Below are 19278 nucleotides of genomic sequence, written 5' to 3'. Positions count from 1 at the left end.
ATTGGATAACTTACAAGGAAGAGAAGTTTTTTTTTTTTTTTCCTCCGAGACAGGGTTTCTCTGTGTAGCTTTGCGCCTTTCCTAGGACTCACTTGGTAGCCCAGGCTGGCCTCGAACTCACAGAGATCCGCCTGCCTCTGCCTCCCGAGTGCTGGGATTAAAGGCGTGCGCCACCACCGCTCGGCTAGGAAGAAAAGTTTATTTGCCTAGCAAGTCCGGGGTATTGGTAAGGGGTTTCTTGCTGTGTCATAGCATGGTACAGGGCAGCATCATGTGACAAGATACTGTAAGTGTGCTAGTTTGTGTGTCTTGTCTTGTCTAGAGACACCAGTACTGTGCAGAATTTGATGAACTTGTCTAATCCTCCCACAATTAACATTATCATAACAATTTGGGCATTAAATTATCTATCTATCTATCTATCTATCTATCTATCTATCTATCTATCTATCTATCTATCTAGGACAGGGTCTCATGTGATCTAGGATAGCCTTGAACTCACTATTTAGCCAAGGATGACCTTGGATTTATGACCTTTTCACCTTCGCCTCGAGTGCTGGGGTTTCAGGCATGAGATACCATACTGGTTTTTGTAGTACTGGGATGGTATCCAGGGTTTCATGTATGCTCCACTGATTTATATCCCCAGGCCCCCAGTACAGGATAATTTGAAGGACACATTCAAATTATAGCTAGAGGAAAGAAGGAAGGGAGATAGGCAGGCAGGCAGGAGTTTTTTCCCCAAAGGAAAGATGAAGTCCCTTTTACATGGAACTCTGCCACCCAACCTCTTGACCCTTACCAGGCCGCTTACCTGTTCATTCTCATTTATTATTCATTGTGTGGGGGGCATAACTGTGATCTTGCTGGCACTGAAATTGTCCCACATGAAGACAGTACTGAATCTTTAAATATCTAAAGGGAGGTTGGGAAAGGGGACTTGACTCTTTCCACCTGGCTCTGAGAGAGACAGGTCTAAGAGTGATGCCCCGAGATTTCAAAGTGGCTCTATTTTATTTGAAGTCATAGACTTCTGAAGAGTACATACATGTATGTCAGAGCAGACATCAAGATTAGCGTCTTTGTGTGTGTGTGTGTGTACCTGTATGTAGATAAAGTAAGAAGAGAGTCTTATATATGTGTGTATACTCTTTTTTCTTTTTGAGACAGGGCCTTGCTATGTAGTCTAGGCTGGCGCAAAACTCCCTATGTAGTCTAATTTGGCCTCAAACTCATGGAAATCCTACTGTCTCAGCCTCCCAAGTGCTGGGATCACAAACATGTCCTATCACAGGTGGCTATGTGCCTGTTCTTGGTGCTCCTACATTTGTGTCTGTTGGTCTTGCATGTCTATAACTTTCTATCTCACAGACTCTCAGATGTCAGTTTTTCCTGCTATCTCTCAGCTCTGTCCTCCAGGGAAGAATGATCTCAGTGATGAGGACTTTAAAACAGGATATTCACAGAAAATACATGTGAAGGCTGAGATGCTGGCATGTAACAGCCTGGACTGTAAGTCACTAATGACGGCAACTGTCTGTTGACTGGCTACATGGTGCCACCATGTGGCCATATTTTGTACCTTAGATGGGTCATCTTTAGAATTACTTCTCCAGTTATTTATTTTTTTTAAATTGGAGTGATTCACATTATCTTTCCAAACTGCATTTAGTGAGGCCTTCGTAATGGTATTTAGCATTCATAATTTGTCCTTTTAAGATCACGGATGCCGTAGGAGAGTAGAACTGACTAATCAGCAGAAAAGCTATCCTGACACCCGTGACATCCGCAGATGCACCTCTTCCTTCCTTCCCACCTCTGCTGGGATGCCAGCAGGCCCAGTGAGGTAGTTACACTAATCAGATGCTCCCAGACTCTGTGCTAAGTACCTATAGCATTTGCATTTGCTTGTCCATTCAGCAGTTAGTCAGGTTTGTCCTGTTACGTGGCAGGCACTCATGCTAAAGATAGGAGCAAGCAGGAGGTTCTTGCCTTTGTTGAATCGGCTGGCCACGTGTAACACTTCCAATGAGATACATCACTCATGGGCTCATGTATTTGAACACTTGGTCACCAGTTGGGGACGCTGCTTGGGGGACACTTTAGGAAGTGGAGCCTTGCTGGAGGAAGCATGTCACTGGAGGCAGGCTTTGAGAGCTGATAGCCTCAACCTATTTCTGATTCCCTCGGGGTTTCTTGTTTGTGTTGAAGATGCGATCTCTTAGCTACTTCCTCCTGCTGCTTGTTGCCACGCCTACCCTGCCACTATGGAGCTCTAAGACAAAGCAAACTCTTTATTTCCTAAGCTGCATCTGCTCATGGTGTTTTACCATGGCAACAAAATAAATAATACACCAAACCACTACCGTGCAATCGTAACATCTATCTTAATTTGCATATTGAGAAAATGAAGTAGGTAGAGGCCAGCACACTTTCCCTCTTTGAAGGACTCTAGGGTTTATGGCTTGGAGATGCTTATGCCACCAGTGGTCCCCAGCTGAGGACATCTCTTGGGGCATGGATCACATAAGCAGAAGGACCACATGTGAAGTACATTGCAAGATGTGTTTTAAAGTTGTCTGTGAGCTAAACCTGTCTCTGGGTTCTCTGGTCTAGTCCAAAGGTCTAGTCACCTGTCTTTGTGCCGTACCAAGCCACCTTGAAAGTATATGGGTCTGGAACAAATCCTTCATTTGTGACAGCAAACCACATCTATTCATTCTCTCTTGAAGTGTCTTGGTGATTCCCAATAATTCGTGTGCCTGTTTAAATACAGGTTTTATTATTTAAGATGGCTGCCATTGGAAAAAGACTGTCACTCACAGATCCAAGGAGGGGAACATGTGACTCAGGAAGGGAGTACAAGGAGGCTCTCCAGGGCTAATCAGAAGGCAGAGGGATAATGTGTTTAAGAGCTGTTAGTTATTATGGTTTCCATAGGAAGGGAGGGGTGAGATAGAGTAAGCAGGCTTGGGATTGGCCAGTTTGGATGATTTTAAGTCGGCCCTTGGGTACTGGGCTATCCCTACTTGTCTGATTGCTGGTGCTAGGACACTGGAGTGCTTAGATCAGGGAGATGGGGTCCAGAGGATGACAGCCTGATAGATGAGGGAGGCTGCTGTAAGATTAGCTCATTTATCTTTGTTCTTTTATTTTTCTCACCTGGTGCTAGGGATAGAGTCCACAAATTTTCTCTGGAGTGGATTGTTCATTATCTCTGTGCATTGGCCAGCCCTGGGAGAGTCAGTCCATCTAGGGTTAATAAGGCCTTAGATAGTGTCTTAGCTACTGTTCTATTGCTTTGAGGAGACACCATAACCAAGGAAACTTATAGAAAAAAAATAATTTAGTTTACAGTTTCAGAGGGTTTGTCCATGATTATCATATTGAGGAGCATGGCAGCAGGCAGCAGGCATCGTCCTGGAGAAGTAGCTGAGAGCTCATATCTGATCCACAAGTTTCAGGCAGAGAGAGAGAGAGAGAGAGAGAGAGAGAGAGAGAGAGAGAGAGAGAGAGAGAGAGAGACTGAATCTGGTATGGGTTTTTAAAACCTCAAAGCCCACCTCAGGTGACACATCTCCTCTAACATGACCACACCTACTCCAGCAAGGCCACACCTCCTAGTTCTGCCCAAACGGTTCCACTAACTGGTGACCAAGCATTCAAACATATGGGCCTTTTGGGGGCATTCTCATTCAAACCACCCACATCAAAAGGAAATTGTTCTCCTTTGTCTACAGCGGTGTACTACCTGCAAGATATGCTAGGGCAATGGTGGTACAATGCTTGTGGGAGCAACCAACCAATAACTGATCTGACTTAAGGCCCACTTCACAAGATGGAACCCATATCTGACACTGCTTGGGTGACCAAGAACCTGAGACTAGATAGTCTAGGGACCTAGGGCAAAATGAAATAATACTAGTCTTAGAAAAAAAAAAGTAGTGATAAAATGACTCCTAATGACATCCTGCTGTACTCATAGACCCTTGCTCAGCCATCATCAGAGAAGCTTCCTCCTGCAGCAGATGAGAACAAATACAGAGACCCAAGCCAGACATTACAAGAGAGTGGAAGACCCTGAAACACTCAGCCCAAAATGGGATATCTCTTTTAAAATCCTCTCCTCAGAGCTCAGGAGACTCCTCGGAAGAGGAGGCAGAAAGAAGGTAAGAGCTGGAAGGGGTGGAGGACACCGAGACAACAAGACCCTCTAAATTAACAAGAGCGAAGCTCATATGAACTCACAGAGACTGAGGCAGTGTGCACAGGGCCTGCTCGGGTCTGCACCAGGTCCTCTGAGCTTGTATTATGGCTCCCAGTTCATGTTTTTATAGGATTGTCGAGCATGTGAGCAAGCGGGTCTCTGACTCTTGCACCCTCTCTGTGGCTCTTCTTCTGCTGGTCTGTCCTGTCCGACTTCAATGTGATAGCTTTTGTTTTATCTTGTTATTTTGTTGTGCTCTTTAAAAAATGAATGAGCTAGATGGTGGTGGCGCACGTCTTTAATTCCAGCACTCAGGAGGCAGAGGCAGGTGGATCTCTGTGAGTTTGAGGTCAGCCTAGACTACAGAGTAAGTTCCAGGACACCCAGGGCTACACAGAGAAACCCTGTCTTGAAAAACAAAACAAACAAACAAACAAAACCCAAAGCAAAACACAAAAAGAGTAAATGAATGTAAACCTAGCCACTAGGGTAAAAGTTAACAATAGAACTGTCATTTATACCTGCTGGGAGAGGGAAAAATAAATTACCACTGGAGTAATACAGTGTATATCCATCACTCCAGGACAGAACTCATATTCAGGAGTATTTTGTGTGTGTGTGTGCGCGCTTTAATTTGGTTACAGTTTTTTTTTTCTTTTGGTGATGTATTTTGTTATCAAAGTTTTGGAATCTTGTTGTATTAAATTTTTGGTGTGTTTTTTGAGAAAGAACTTAAAGTTTGAGGGGTAGGAAGAAGAGGAGGATCTGGATAAATTCGGGGGAGGGAAGAGTATAAAAAATATTTAAATTTGCTGGGTGGTGGTGGCGCACGCCTTTAACCCCAGCACTCAGGAGGCAGAGCCAGGCGGATCTCTGTGAGTTTGAGGCTAGCCTGGTCTACAGAGTGAGTTTCAGGAAAGGTGCAAAGCTACACAGAGAAACCCTGTCTCAAAAAACCAAAAAAAAAAAAATTAAATTTAAAAGTTATTTTAAATAATACTGTATATATATATGAATATATGGATACACACACACACACACACACACACACACGAATGGCTCCATTCACTATCACCCTTAGTGATCCACTAGGACAATTTTTACTTCCTGTTCCTGTGACCTTATGTTCTGCTAGCCTAGAAAGTTTGGTTCCAGAGAGGGGAGCATTCCTTCCTGGAGATACAGCAAATGTTTCATTGAGCTGGAAGCTCAGACTCCCCCCTGGCTACTTTTGGGTTTCTGATGCCCTTAAGCAACAAGCTAAGAAAGGAATAACTGTTAGGAGGGTTGACTGATCTAGATTACCAAGGGAAACATGAATTCCTTCCCCATAGTGGAGGTGAAGAAGATTATGTCTGGAATGCAGGAGATCCTTTAGGGTGGTTCTTGGTGTTGCCATGTCCTGTGATTAAAGTCAATGGGAAATTACTACAATAACTTAATCCAGGCATTAATTGTTTCATTTGAGGTAGGAAGACATCACTTTAAATCTGGGTGATGTTTATAATTGGCCTGGAAGAAAGAGGCTTTAACTTTCCGCCTGCTTGGCCTCATTTCCACTCACAAGTTTCTGTTTCCTGCTGCCTGAGGCACCCCTTCACTGGCATTAGACCTGACTCTTTGGGATTTCAACGTATCCTGAAGACCAGCTGAGACATCCAGACTTGTGGGCTGAACAACTGTTGGATTCCTGTACTTTCTGTCAGGAGACAGCCATTGTTGGACTAGCTGGACCACAGCCTGTAAGCCACGCTAATAAATCCACATATGTATAGATTTTAATTTTAATATATGTATTAATAAATTCCCCCTCTCTCTATCAGTTTTATTCCTCTAGAGAATCATGACTAATACAGATAGGAAAGGGTCATGATAAAAAAAAAATGATAAAGCTAATGTCTTAAATCAGGGAGTCCCAAGGGATTAGGCTGGTCAGTCCACTCAAGTATGCTAAAGAGGCAAGAGACAGTGAAAAGCAGAGAAAGGAGATTTAATCTGTGTGGCACACTAGGAAGAGAAACAGACGAAGTCTATCTGCAGGACACTGACAGGGCTTTAGGTTTCAACAGAGGAAGAGCTGGGGCAGAGAGTGAGGTGTGCAATTCTGTGCTGTCTGGCTGATCATTATCTCAGGTCTGGTCCTGCAAGGTTCTCCAAAGAAATGTTTATTGTTTGAAGGGACAAGCTGGTTCCTATGAGATGACTGCTTCTGCTTGGGTGTTCTCATGATTGGGGTGATCTGTCTGTGGGCTTCTTCCGCTATCCAAGGGGCCTGAGGGGTTAGGACAATGACGTTTATGTGTCTGGTACAGGACTCTGTGAAAGCTGATAGGAAGATAATTCAGTTGCTCTTATCTTTATTTTTGCCTCCAGCCATAAAGGGGGACGAGACTGGTCAGACATCCTTTGCTTTTAGACAGACATTCCTTGAGTTATTAACATGCTTATGTGTAGGGTTAGCAGGTGACTGACCTGAAGTAAAGGAGACATGCAAAATAAGATGGATGCCAGGCTTTAATTCATCCTGCTTTGGTTACTCTGTGGGTCCAAGTGAAGAATCAATGCCTTTTAAAAGTATTTTTATTTAGCCGTGTGTGATGGTGCACACCTTTAATCCCAGCACTGGGAAGACAGAGGCAGGTAGGTCTCTGGGAATTTGAGGACAGTTTGGTCTCTCTATATAGCGAGTTCCAAGACAAACAGAGCTACATAATAGAGACACTCTGTCACAATTTTTTAAAAATAAAAAAAACTGATTTTAAGTTTAAAGTTATGGTTAATAAAGTGTCAACTTAAATACTTATTTTTTAAAGTTACCTATAGTAAACTTCTCCGTGATGCATCCTAAATTTTGTCAAATGCATAGATGCTTGTACCAGCTGCTATGATCAGCCTACATGATTATCTTCTCAGTCTCCCAGTTTCCTTCATGTTATAGTTTATATTCAATCCCTCCTCCAGCTCTAAGCCCTGGGAATCACTGATTTACTCTCCATCTTGGGAGTGTGCCTCTCTAAAAGAATAACATATCTATGGGGTTGTGAGGTAAGTACATAACTTGTGGATGTAATTCATTGACCTAGCACAATGCTTTTTGAGATTCATCTGAGCTATCATATCTATCAATGACCAGATTTGTTTATTTACTTATTAAGAAAAGTTTTTATTCATTTTAAATACCAATTAAAGATCCCCCTTTTCCCTCCTCCTGCCCCTCTAGCCTCTCCCTTCCAACCCACCCTCCCATTCCCTCCTACAAGAAGGTACAGCCTCCCATGGGGAGGTACACCTAGTAGAGGCAGGTCCAAGCCCCTCTCCCTGCTTCAAGGCTGTGTGAGGTGTCCCATCACAGGTAGTGGGCTCCAAAAAGCCTGCTCATGCACCAGGGATGGATTCTGATCCTACTGCCAGGGGGCCCCTGTAGTCGGAAGTTATCCTGTGTCCTGCTTGGTCCCACAGCCGCTCAGACCCAAGTAAATACACAGAGGCTTATATTATTTACAAACTGTATAGGCTACGACAGGCCTCTTGCTAGCTAGCTCTTATATCTTAAATTAACCCATAACTATGAATCTGTGTATCACCACATGTTCCATGGCTTTACCTGTGCCCTATTACATGTTGCTCCTTGGGCGGCTGGCTCCTGTCTCTCTCCCCTCTCCTTTCTTCTTCCTGTCTATCTGCTTGTATTTCCTGCTTGCCTCTAAACTGCCTTGCCATAGGTCAACACAGCTTTATTTATCAACCAATCAGAGCAACACATATTCACAGCATATAGAAAGACATCCCTCAGCAGGCCCCTTAAGCAGATCAAGCTACACAACTGTCTCGCTATGCAGAGGGCCTAATCCAGTCCCATGCAGGCTTCATAGCTGTTGATCTAAATTTTATGAGTTCCCTCTAATGACCAGATTTTGATGTAGAAATTGTTTAACCTTAAACTTTAAAATGATAGTTTTTTTTTTGAACATTTCAATGGAAGTTGTGTGTGGTGATAGCTTGTGTATCCCAATAAAGCTTACCTGGGGATCAGAGGACAGAGCCAGTCTCTAAATTAGACATAGAGGTCAGGCAGTGGTGGCACACACCTTTAATCCTATCACTTGGGAGGCAGAGATCCATCTGGATCTCTGTGAGTTCAAGGCCACACTGGGCTACATGAAAGAAACAGAACCAGGCAGTGGTGACACACCTTTAATCCCAGGAAGTAATATGGCAAGACACATAAAGATATAAAGGTATATAAGGTGTGAGGAAACAGGAACTTGCTCTCTTGAGGCTGAGGATTTCTAGAGGTAAGCCAGTGGCTGGCTGTTCTGCTTCTCTGATCTTTCAGCTTTTACCCCAATATCTGGCTCTGTTTTTTTTTTATTTTTTTTATTTTTTGAGACTGGGTTTCTCTGTGTAGTTTTGATGCTTGTCCTGGATCTCGCTCTGTAGACTAGGCTGGCCTCGAACTCAGAGAGATACACCTGCCTCTGCCTCCCCAGTGCTGGGATTAATGGCATGCGCCACCGCCGCCCTGCTTGTTATAAGACTTTTTTTTTTTTTTTTTTTTTTGGTTTTTCGAGACAGGGTTTCTCTGTGTAGCTTTGCGCCTTTCCTGGAACTCACTTGGTAGCCCAGGCTGGCCTCGAAGTCACAGAGATCCGCCTGCCTCTGCCTCCCGAGTGCTGGGATTAAAGGCGTGCGCCACCACCGCCCGGCTTTTTTTTTTATTTTTTGAGACTGGGTTTCTCTGTGTAGTTTTGGTGCTTGTCCTGGATCTCGCTCTGTAGACTAGGCTGGCCTCGAACTCAGAGAGATCCACCTGCCTCTGCCTCCCGAGTGCTGGGATTAATGGCGTGCGCCACCGCCGCCCTGCTTGTTATAAGACTTTTTAAGATTCGTGTTACACCTGCCTCACAGTATCTGGATGGCACCAGTAAGCTCTGGTTCTGAGCAGTTGTCCCTTCCTCTATTTGGGGGAGGGGAGGATGCTGCCACCTCCAGGGGACGCTTTTGAACTCGGAGTCCAGCAGCTCCATAGTTCTCTGGCCGGGGCACCTCAGTGTCACAGGGTTCCAACAGTGGGGGGCGGGGCTGTCTACTGGTCTCCAGACAAGAGAGCAGGTAGTCCCAGTGTCACTTTTATCGGCAACAGGGGGTCCTAGTGCGCGCCCTTCCCTCGCGTGGCCTTTGCTCGTGCCCTTTCTTCGCTCACACGTTCCAGTGCCGCGTCATAGGCAACACGTTCCACAGTGCGTGCCTCACTGTGGGCTCCTTCGGCAGCTAGGGAAGCGTCTCTGAACCGTTGACTCCATTTGAAGGCGTCGATCGTGCAGAGCTGTCCGGCTGGGCTGGGTTCGCCCTCGCTGTCCGTCCCTGACTGTATCCACTGGGGACCTACAGAAGAGGCCCCCGCCACTGGTCCACCGTATTCCCCAGTCTCCCTGGGTTAATTCCATGGACGAGTGTCTGAACATGGCTGACAGCAGCCTGTCTTTAGAAGATGATGAGGCTTTAGCTGATTCCCAGGAGCACCCTGGGCGCGTGGCGGTTGTCCACACGAAGCGATATGCAGTGGAGAAGGCTTGGGACTTACTCATCGGAGTCTTTTCCTCAATGTTCTTGTGTGGCCAGCACGACTCAGTGCCGACTCTGTCGGCTTCCAGGATGCCCCGAAGCTCAATGATTCTGAAGGTGGTCTCTACTAAGGGCAGAGCAACGCTCAGTTTTGTTCTGGCGCAGCCCGTCCTGATTATATGGTCTTTCCTCACTGGCTACCTCTCGACTCAATCTAGGAAGGAGATACAGATTAGTGCTCTCCAAGAGAGCAGCCAAAGCAAAAGCAAAAGAATGCGAGCAAAGAAAAAGAAAGACCTCATTACTTTGGGAAAAGGTGAAGGATCTGCCAAGCAGGAGAAAGATTCCCCAGTCACCAAGAGGCCTTCTGGTCAGGGAAAGGACTCTGATGGCGATGTGAGTGCCCCATCTGCATTTGGACGTCTGATTGTCAACAATGTGCTCTCTTCTTTTACACCCAGGCCGGGTCCTTTGGGTGGGGGTATCTGTTTCAAGAACTCAGCAAAGAGCTGTATTAAAAAATCCCAGATAGCCTTCAAGAGCTCATACAAACGAAATGCCATTGCCAGCTCCTACAGTTCCACTCTAGCACAGTGGCCACCAGAGAGAATTTATGCACGTGATACCCGAGCTGCTGTCCCTGGCACTGCTTCAGGCGCGGCCACAGGTGCTGCTGCACGTGCACATGCTACCGGAGGGGCTGCCCCAGATGCTGCTGCAGGTGCTCCTAGAGCTGCTGCTGCAGGTGCTACCCAAGGCGCTGCCCCTGACGCCGTTTCATGGGCTGCCAAAGGCGATGCTGCACGTGCAACCCGAGGTGCTGCCCCTAGTGCTGCTACAGGTGCTGTCCCAGGTGCTGCTGCAGGTGCTGTCCCAGGTGCTGCTGCAGGTGCTGTCCCAGGTGCTGCTCCAGGTGCTGCTTCAGGTGCTGCTGCAGATGCTGCTCCAGGTGCTGCTTCAGGTGCTGCTGCAGATGCTGCCCTAGGTGCTGCTGCAGATGCTGCTCCAGGTGGTGCTTCAGGTGCTGCTGCAGATGCTGCCCTAGGTGCTGCTGCAGATGCTGCTCCAGGTGGTGCTTCAGGTGCTGCTGCAGATGCTGCCCTAGGTGCTGCTGCAGATGCTGCTCCAGGTGCTGCTTCAGGTGCTGCTGCAGATGCTGCCCTAGGTGCTGCTGCAGATGCTGCTCCAGGTGGTGCTTCAGGTGCTGCTGCAGATGCTGCCCTAGGTGCTGCTGCAGATGCTGCTCCAGGTGGTGCTTCAGGTGCTGCTGCAGATGCTGCCCTAGGTGCTGCTGCAGATGCTGCTCCAGGTGGTGCTTCAGGTGCTGCTGCAGATGCTGCCCTAGGTGCTGCTGCAGATGCTGCCCCAGGCGCTGCTTCAGGTGATGCTGCAGATGCTGCCCCAAGTGCTGCTTCAGGTGCTGCTGCAGATGCTGCTCCAGGCGCTGCTTCAGGTGCTGCCCCAGGTGCTGCTGCAGATGCTGCCCCAGGTGCTGTCCCAGGTGCTGCTCCAGGTGCTGCTCCAGGTGCTGCTTCAGGGGCTGCTGCAGACGCTCTGCCACTCCCCAGCCCAGCCTCATCCCGGTCAAAGCGGGCTGCAAAGAAAGGCAGAGAGAAAGGCCGCTCAGCTTCAGGTGACCCTATCCCAGGTGCTGCACCACCACTCCCCAGCTCAACCTCGTCGCGGTCGAAGGGGGCTCCAAAGAAAGGCAGTGAGAAAGGTCCCGAAGCTTCAGGTGACTCGAAAAAAAAGGAAAAGAAAAAGAGGAAGGCCAAGAAAGCAGCTATCACAGATGCTCCTCAAGTCAAGCAAGGAGACCCAAGGAACGACCTCCCTGCGCCTGATATCCCAAAGCCTGTGAGACGCAAGGTCCCTCTGTTGCCGCCTCATAGAAGAGACATCCCATTGATTTTGCCCCCACCTCTAGAACTATCCTGTCGAATCACGGCAGAAGACTTTGACTTAGAGAAGAAAACTGCCATGCAGTGGATCAACAGGGTCTTGAGGGGTATGTGGAAGGCTGCATAGTCAGCAATACCACCTAGCTTTCACTGTGTCTGCTGCAGGGACTTCCTACAACACCTCTCCTCCCCGTCCCAACACTCACTCAGAGCAGAGAGAGCTCTAGGAAGATGCAGAGTCCTTGGCCTGGTATCCTTCTCATAATCTAATGATTGCCTCTATGAGTCATTTTTTCCCTGGTTCTCCCTAAACCCCACTTTGATTTGTCTGATTATAAAGAAACAAATTTCCTGGCCCATAGAGGGTCTGTCCCTCAAGTAACTGGCTGCTCGGCCTTTGCTAGGGGTTTAGTATCTTTGTTCTTGGGGCAGCCCAGGAAACTCTCACCTTGCCTATGGGAACTTAGTGGACCCACTAAGATTGCTAACTCTGCCCAGAGACACAGTGTTCCAGTCTCACCCACTTTGTGCTGGAAGTCAAAGTTGGATGACTGGGGGATGTTGATCTAACCCAGTGGATCCTGGAATATAAAAGGGGCACTTTGCATTGGTTTTCCTCTAGGTGAGAACAGTCAGGGTTCTGTTGTTGGAGGCTACTGCTGATGGAGTTGCCCGTTTCTGCCCCTCTTCCTTGCTTATTTGGGCAACACACACACACACACACACACACACACACACACACAGCTCAATGTGAAAAGTGAGTTGTCTGTCCTCACAAAGCTCACATACACAAACCAAGATAGTCTGGAACAGTGGTTCTCAACCTTCCCAATGATGCAATCCTTTAAAGTAGTTCCTCATGTTGTGGTGACCCCTGACCAGAAAATTATTTTTATTGCTACTTCGTAACTGTTATGAATAGTAATGTAAATACCTGGTATTTCTGATGGTCTTAGGTGACCCCTGTGAAAGGGTTGTTCGACCCCCAGAGGGACCTTGACCCACAGGTTGAGGACCACTGGCCTAGATTAATCACTAATATGACCTCTATGATATCAAACACGCTGTAGTTATTAACTCCCCTTCATTTCTCTTCACATACTTACTCTTATTTACATCTTTTACAGATGATGGAGCCAAGGCCCGATGTAATTAATTGACCTGAGGATGGCTGCATGCCACTGGATACATAATACTGATCTCCAAGCCCGAGTGACCAGTTTCTGTACTCTGTGTAGTATCACATTCTATGTAGAGCCATTTTGATACTTAATAAGATTGTTACCCAGAATGCTTGCTGTAGCATCTGATTTATACTCGTGTGTGATACATGTTACCTCTTAATATGATTGTGTCCCTTCTACTGGTCACAGCTACGACCCACATGTCCCCTTGGAAGCAAGTCTTCCCAACTTCCCTTGCCCACTCAGAGGATGGTCATTGTTGCTGAAGGTTCTGACTCAGGATATTCTTTGATCCTTCATTCCTCAGGACACTACAGTGGTACCAATTTCTATTCAGAGCCTTGGGGAAGGTTGGTCTTTCTTCTTGGAACCACCTTGTCCTATTTTTTTTTTTACTTCTATTGCTGTGATAAAACACTCTGACAAAAAAGCAACATAAGGGAGGAAGGGCTTATTTGGCATACAGTTTCAGGTTACAGTCTATCATTGAAGGAAAGTCAAGGTAGGAACTTGAAGCAGCCAGTTACTTTTCCAGTCAAGGGTAAGGAGAATAAATGCATACATGCTTGCTGTGTTCAGTTCCATCCTCTGAATCTTTTTTTTTTTTTTTTTTGGTTTTTCAAGACAGGGTGTCTCTGTGTAGCTTTGCATCTTTCCTGGAACTCACTCTGTACCCTAGACTGGCCTCGAACTCACAGAGATCCACCTGGCTCTGCCTCCCGAGTGCTGCGATTAAAGGCGTGTGCCACCACCGCCCAGCATGTTCAGTTCCATCCTTACACTTAAACAGTTCAAGACCCAAACCCAGGGAGTGGTACCACCCACAATGGATGAGTCTTCCTATCTTAATCAAACCAATCAAGACAGTTCCCCATAGACATGCCTATGGTCAGATTGAAATGATTCTAGGTTGTGTGTCAAGTTGACAATTAAAACTAAACATTATTTACTCTGTCCCTAACCACCAAAGCAACTATGTGTTCAGAGCAAGCTGAACCTCCTTTGAGTGGCACCATGAGCTCTTATCTCTGATTCTCGGTACTCAGGTCAGCAATGTGAGACGAATACACAATCCATTATTTCCCAGTGTGTTTTGTTTTTTCGTATTGCTGTCACATTTTTTTGCCTTTTATATTTCTATGATTTTTTAAATGTGAAGTTTTTATATGGTTAATAAGGAGATTCTTGATTTTATGTTTTGGTTTAGAATTCCTCTCAGTCCCCAGGTGTAAACTTAAATAACAATCAGGCTTCCCAAAGATTAGTAAGGTTATCCAGGAATGCACACTGCAGCAGGAATGTGTGCACCATGGCAAGCTACCAAACCAAAATAAAGCCCAAACCGTATCAGAATGTAGTTACATTAACCCATTTCCTGTTTTTACTAAAAAAATAACCCAGGCTGAGTAATTGACAGAGTAAAAAGGTTATTAACTCAGTTTAGCATCAGAACAGCATGGCACCAGCTCTCTGGGGACTTCCTGGCTCTGTCACATCATCACGGATGAGGACATGATGGATGGCAGTATGGAGGGAATGAGAGTAAAATGAAGAGCCCACTATGCTGACAGGAGTCCAGGGAGAGGGGAGGGAGGCCACTCTTGCTTTTTCATAACCACTCTAGAGAGAAACAACCCATTCATCTGAGGGCACATTCCTGTGATTTAACAGTCTCCCACTACAGCTGCCTCTCAAAGGCCCCACCACCTCAGTATTACCACACTGTGCACCAAGCTTCTACAAAAGATGTACTTGGGGGGATACAAATCAACCAAACCATAGTAATGGTGAACACAGAGGTGGATGAGCTTGCCACACCACTGTAGGTCATCTTACTGTGCAGACTTGGCTATCCTGGAACTTGCTATGTAGACCAATCAAGACTTTTATTAATTTTTTATTGCTTAAACAATTTTCAAGTTTAAATATTTGTTCATCATAGTTCCCCTTTCGCCAAATCATTCCAGATGCTCTCCTCCTCCCAACCCACCCAACTTGTTCTTTCTAAAAAACAAAAACACAATATAACAACAACCCCTCAACCAAGAAAACAAAATGAAACTACGCCCCAAAAGAAAACAAACACCCCCCCCAAACACTAACCTGTAACCAAATAAAGGCACACACACAAAACTATGGAGTCCATTCTATGTTGGTCAGTTACTCCTGAACATGAGGCCTGTCCTGGAGTGGTTTATACCCAGTTGTTGGGATTAAAGGTGGGCCCCACCATGCTGGACAAGGCTGGTCTTGAACTCACAGACATTTGCCAGTTCCAGCACTCAGGAGACAGAGGCAAGCAGATCCCTGAGTTCAAAGCCAGCCTGGTCTACAGAGAAAGTTCCAGGACAGCCAGAGTTACATAGAGAAACCCTGTCTCAAAAACAAAGCAAAACGAAAGAAAACAAAACAATGCCTTTTACCTGCCAACCTTTATCTGTTGTCACTGAATTTTAAACTTTTTACCATTGTCGAAGCCGCTGCACTCTGACGGCCACAAGGAAACACAGTTCCACAGTCAACATCCTGCGCGGTTCCACCTGTCCAGGCCGCGGATCCTATGTTCCCAGTCAGATTGCTGAGTTCCTCACAAGTTTTGGCAAAGATTCACTAAAGCACATTCCAGAGGCAGGAATTCAGGGTTAGCAGTCACTTTAATTCTAGGCAGAGCCCAGGCGCCCACACACTGCCTGCAGAGGGGATTGCTGATTACCTTCTTGCTAGGGCAGGTGGGGGTCAGCATTCCTAAGGTGTTTTAGATGATCCTCTGGGCAGGACCCTCTGGCTCACCTGTCAGGTGTAAGAGAGTTCCCAGGGATGCAACCTGGGCTTCCAAGTGCCCTTAGTGGGTAGGTTCGGCTCCTGTGAGGCTCAGAAGGAACAGAGACCCATCTCTTCCCTGGGTTTCCAAAGCCAGCCAGTGAGTAGCTGGGCAGCAATCCCTGGTTCTCTCCTCTCCTCTTAGATGTTCCCTGATGACTTTTGTTCTGCTGCCCTGAGCTGGGAAGAAAGTCTCTGGAGGTCATGTGAGGTCTCTGTTGGGGTGCCCCCTGCATCTTTAGTCCCAGGGTGACCAAGCTCTCGATTTGTGTGGAGCCTGAAGTATCCAGGCTGGTGGCTGTCTGGGTCTGCCTGCATTTCCTTCTGCCTCTGCCTCGATGGTTCCACTGTCCCCAGGCTCCTTCCACCTCCACTTTCCCACCTGGCCTCAGTCTTTTCCTTCAGGGGACAGATGGCTGAGCCTTCTAGGCTCCCAGCCTAGGGACCTGCTGAACAGGAAAGCTGACAAGGTGAAGAAGAAAGATCGGGACACAGTTTTTGACAAAATGTGGGTGCTCACACAGTTTTATCTATAAAGAACAAGGCTAATTAGTTTGGATACAAAGACTCATTTTGAGCAACATCTCCCCTCCACCCCTCTTTTTGAGTCAAGATCTCTCTACTTAGCCCAAGCTGTCCTGGAACTCACTCTGTAGACCAGGCTCACAGAGATCCACCTGTCTCTGCCTCCCAAGGACTAAGATTAAAGGTGGTTGTTACCACACCCGGCTCTGACTAATCTCTTGATTCTAGTCCACTGAATGTTAACCTCAGTCTAGGAATACTTAAAAAAAAAAAAAAGAATGGTTTCCAACTTTTGGAAGCCATATTCCTAAGATGACCTGATCTGTCTTCATGCCTTCTTGAGAAAATTCTGGCTGTCCAGAGTCTACCCTTTGTTGCAGCCAGTACTTGAGAACGAGCCACCGTCTCCCAGTCTCTGTGAGCACATGAACTGGACTTCGGCTTTTGCCAACCAAGTGGCCTGATACCGTTTGCAGTAACTCTTGGTATTTTCACTTCCCTGGCTCTACTGAGGATCCCTCAAACTCCTTCTGTTCAATGGTCATTCTCCCTTTGAAACTTCAAGCCCTTCCTTCTCCTGTGGCTCCACGGCAGGAATCAAAGTTTCCTTCAGTGTCCCCGGACTACTTGAGCGGAGCAGGGGCTTGTTAGGACCACATGCCTAGTGAGGAGCAGACTCATTCAGGATCCAAGCCTATATCTGCCCGACCAACTCTATCCAGCTGCTTCCTCCAGCTGAACCCTCTAAACTAAGCCTGTGAGTCCAACCACAGGCTCTGACCATTTGATTACGGCAACAGCAACAAGCTAGCAAGCCAACAAAACCATATTTGCTGTTACTGCTCGTGTACAATGCTCTTTCCTACCATGCTTGCCTAGACTTTGTTTGCCCATCCCTCGTGTTCTCCACTGGGGTACTTTAAAAAGGTAACACATGCCGGGCAGTGGTGGCACACACCTTTAATCCTAGCATTTGGGAGGCAAAGCCAGGCAGATCTCTGTGAGTTTGAGGCCAGCCTGGTCTACAGAGTGAGTTCCAGGACAGGCTCCAAAGCAACACAGAGAAACCTTAAAACAACAACAACAACAACAAAATAATACACTTTATTATGATATTATTATTATTATTATTTTATTAGTTTTAGGTATATGGGAAAACTGAGCCTACTTACTCTCCTCCTCTCATAGTTCCTCTTCTTCCTATTATATCATTATCATAATTATCATCCCTGTGGTGCTGAGAACTGAACCCAGGGACTTGCACATGCTAGCCCCTAGCTGTTGATCTAGCACTCTCCCACTGAGCTATATCTCCAGATCAGTTCCTATTATGAACACCTTGCATTGTCCTGGTATGTGTTACAAGTAAGGAGTCAGTATTGATTGTTTGTTGCAGGGCGATCAACCAAAGTCTGTCATTTGTGTATTAGAGTGTATTTGAGGGTGCTGTTTTAGATGAGGGTGGAGCTCAGAAGAGGGCATTGAATCCCTTGGAGCCGGAATTACTGATAGGTGTGAGCCACCCAATATGGGTGCTGGGAACCAAACTTGGGCCCTCTGGAAGAGCTATGACTCCACATACCAAAGCTGTCGGTGTCTAAGCAAGCCAGTTCTGTTGGTCTGTTGTTGAATCTAAAGTATTACCAAGTAGGCTTAATACTTAAGTTAGAAACACCTAGGGAACTAAGCAATAAAGTCCTTTTCCTGTTATTATCATTCCCTCTGTCTGCAAACATCCTTTTCATCTTTTATCAAAGCATGTGCCGCAGAACTGGAAGTCCTGGCCAGAGCAATTAAACAAGAAAAGGACACAGCCTCTGAGCATTAGTTGCTTGTGGTATGCTGCCAAAGGTAGAAAATCATAGAGATTTCACACACACACACACACACACACACACACACACACACACACACACACGCGCGCGCCATAACAAAAACAAAGTAAGAACTGTTAGGCTTCATAAACAAATTTAGCAAAGGTACAAAATACAAAATCAGCACATAAAAACCAGTTGTTTTAACACTGGAAAAATTCAAAAAGAAAATTAAGAAAGCACTTGTATTCATAATAATATCAAAAAGAAAAAAATACTTAGGAATAAAACTAGTCAAGGAGGTGAAGGATTTGTACACAAAACAACAAAAATATCTCTGAAAGGAAATAAATGAGATTAAAGAAATTCCTAGTAGCACATATGATAAAAATTAATCCAGTAAAAAATAAAAAGCCAGAAAACTATATAATAGCTGAAGAGATTGAATCAGTAACTGAAAAAAATTTCCTAACTGAATTCTACCAAGTATTTAAAGAAGAATTACTATAAATAAGCAAGCAATACTTACTAATTTGCCTGACACTAATTATAATTAAAGTTATAGACCAATATTTCTTACGAACATAAGAGAATCTTATGCATAAGAATCTTCAACATAATAGCAAAATGAATCCCATAGCACATTAATGGGTATTTCTTCCAGGAATGCATGCACTATTCAATATATAAAAATCAAAGCACTGTAGCACGGTAGCAGAACAAAGGGGGAATCCCACATGATCATTCCAGTTGATGGAAAAATGCATTTAAAAGAATCCAACACAATTTCTTGCCAAAACACTTAGAAAACTAGGAATAGAAGAAAATTTCCCCAACATGATAAAAGACATTTCATCACCCTTAAACAAAAAAGAAATCCATAAAGAAAAAGATAAATGTCTACAACTAACCTCAGAACCCATTGGTAGAGGACCAAACATTTTCTCTTAGGATGAAGAATAGCGGCTTTCATCTCTGAATTGCATAATGCACTGGAAGTTCTGGCCAGAGAAGTTAAGTAAGAGTAACCAAAGGTATACAAAGTGGAAGAGAAAAATTATATATACATACATATATATATATATATATTAACATGCAGCATGACTCCATATTTAAATAATTCTAAATAATCTACAATTCTGTAGCTAACAAATCCTGGGAAGTTTCAAGATACAAGGCCAACACATAAAAAGTTGGTTGTGTGCTTATACAACAGTGATGATCAATTTAAGAAGGAGATTAAGAAAACTATTTCATGTACA

The 19278-nt window shown here is 45.5% G+C and overlaps 1 protein-coding gene across 1 annotated transcript; it reads left to right on the top strand.

Moving 5' to 3' along the window:
• Positions 1–1726: 1726 nt before the first annotated feature.
• On the top strand, positions 1727–12913 carry LOC131916561 (fibroin heavy chain-like). Its single transcript, XM_059269910.1, has 3 exons — positions 1727–1731; positions 9517–11780; positions 12801–12913. The coding sequence occupies exons 1-3, from the start codon at positions 1727–1729 to the stop codon at positions 12827–12829; spliced, it is 2298 nt and encodes a 765-aa protein (XP_059125893.1). The 3' UTR covers positions 12830–12913.
• The last annotated feature ends 6365 nt before the right edge of the window (positions 12914–19278 follow it).

This window comes from Peromyscus eremicus, chromosome 8a, assembly GCF_949786415.1.
Source record: "Peromyscus eremicus chromosome 8a, PerEre_H2_v1, whole genome shotgun sequence".
NCBI classification, from domain to species: domain Eukaryota; kingdom Metazoa; phylum Chordata; class Mammalia; order Rodentia; family Cricetidae; genus Peromyscus; species Peromyscus eremicus.
The sequence above is the reverse complement of the archived record's forward strand: the minus strand, read 5'-3'. Positions and strand labels throughout refer to the sequence as shown.

Bases quoted from the DNA above. Each gene is read 5' to 3' on its own strand.
- LOC131916561 (XM_059269910.1), top strand. The intron at 11,781-12,800 runs GTATGTGGAAGG...CATCTTTTACAG, and splicing joins GATCAACAGGGTCTTGAGGG to ATGATGGAGCCAAGGCCCGA.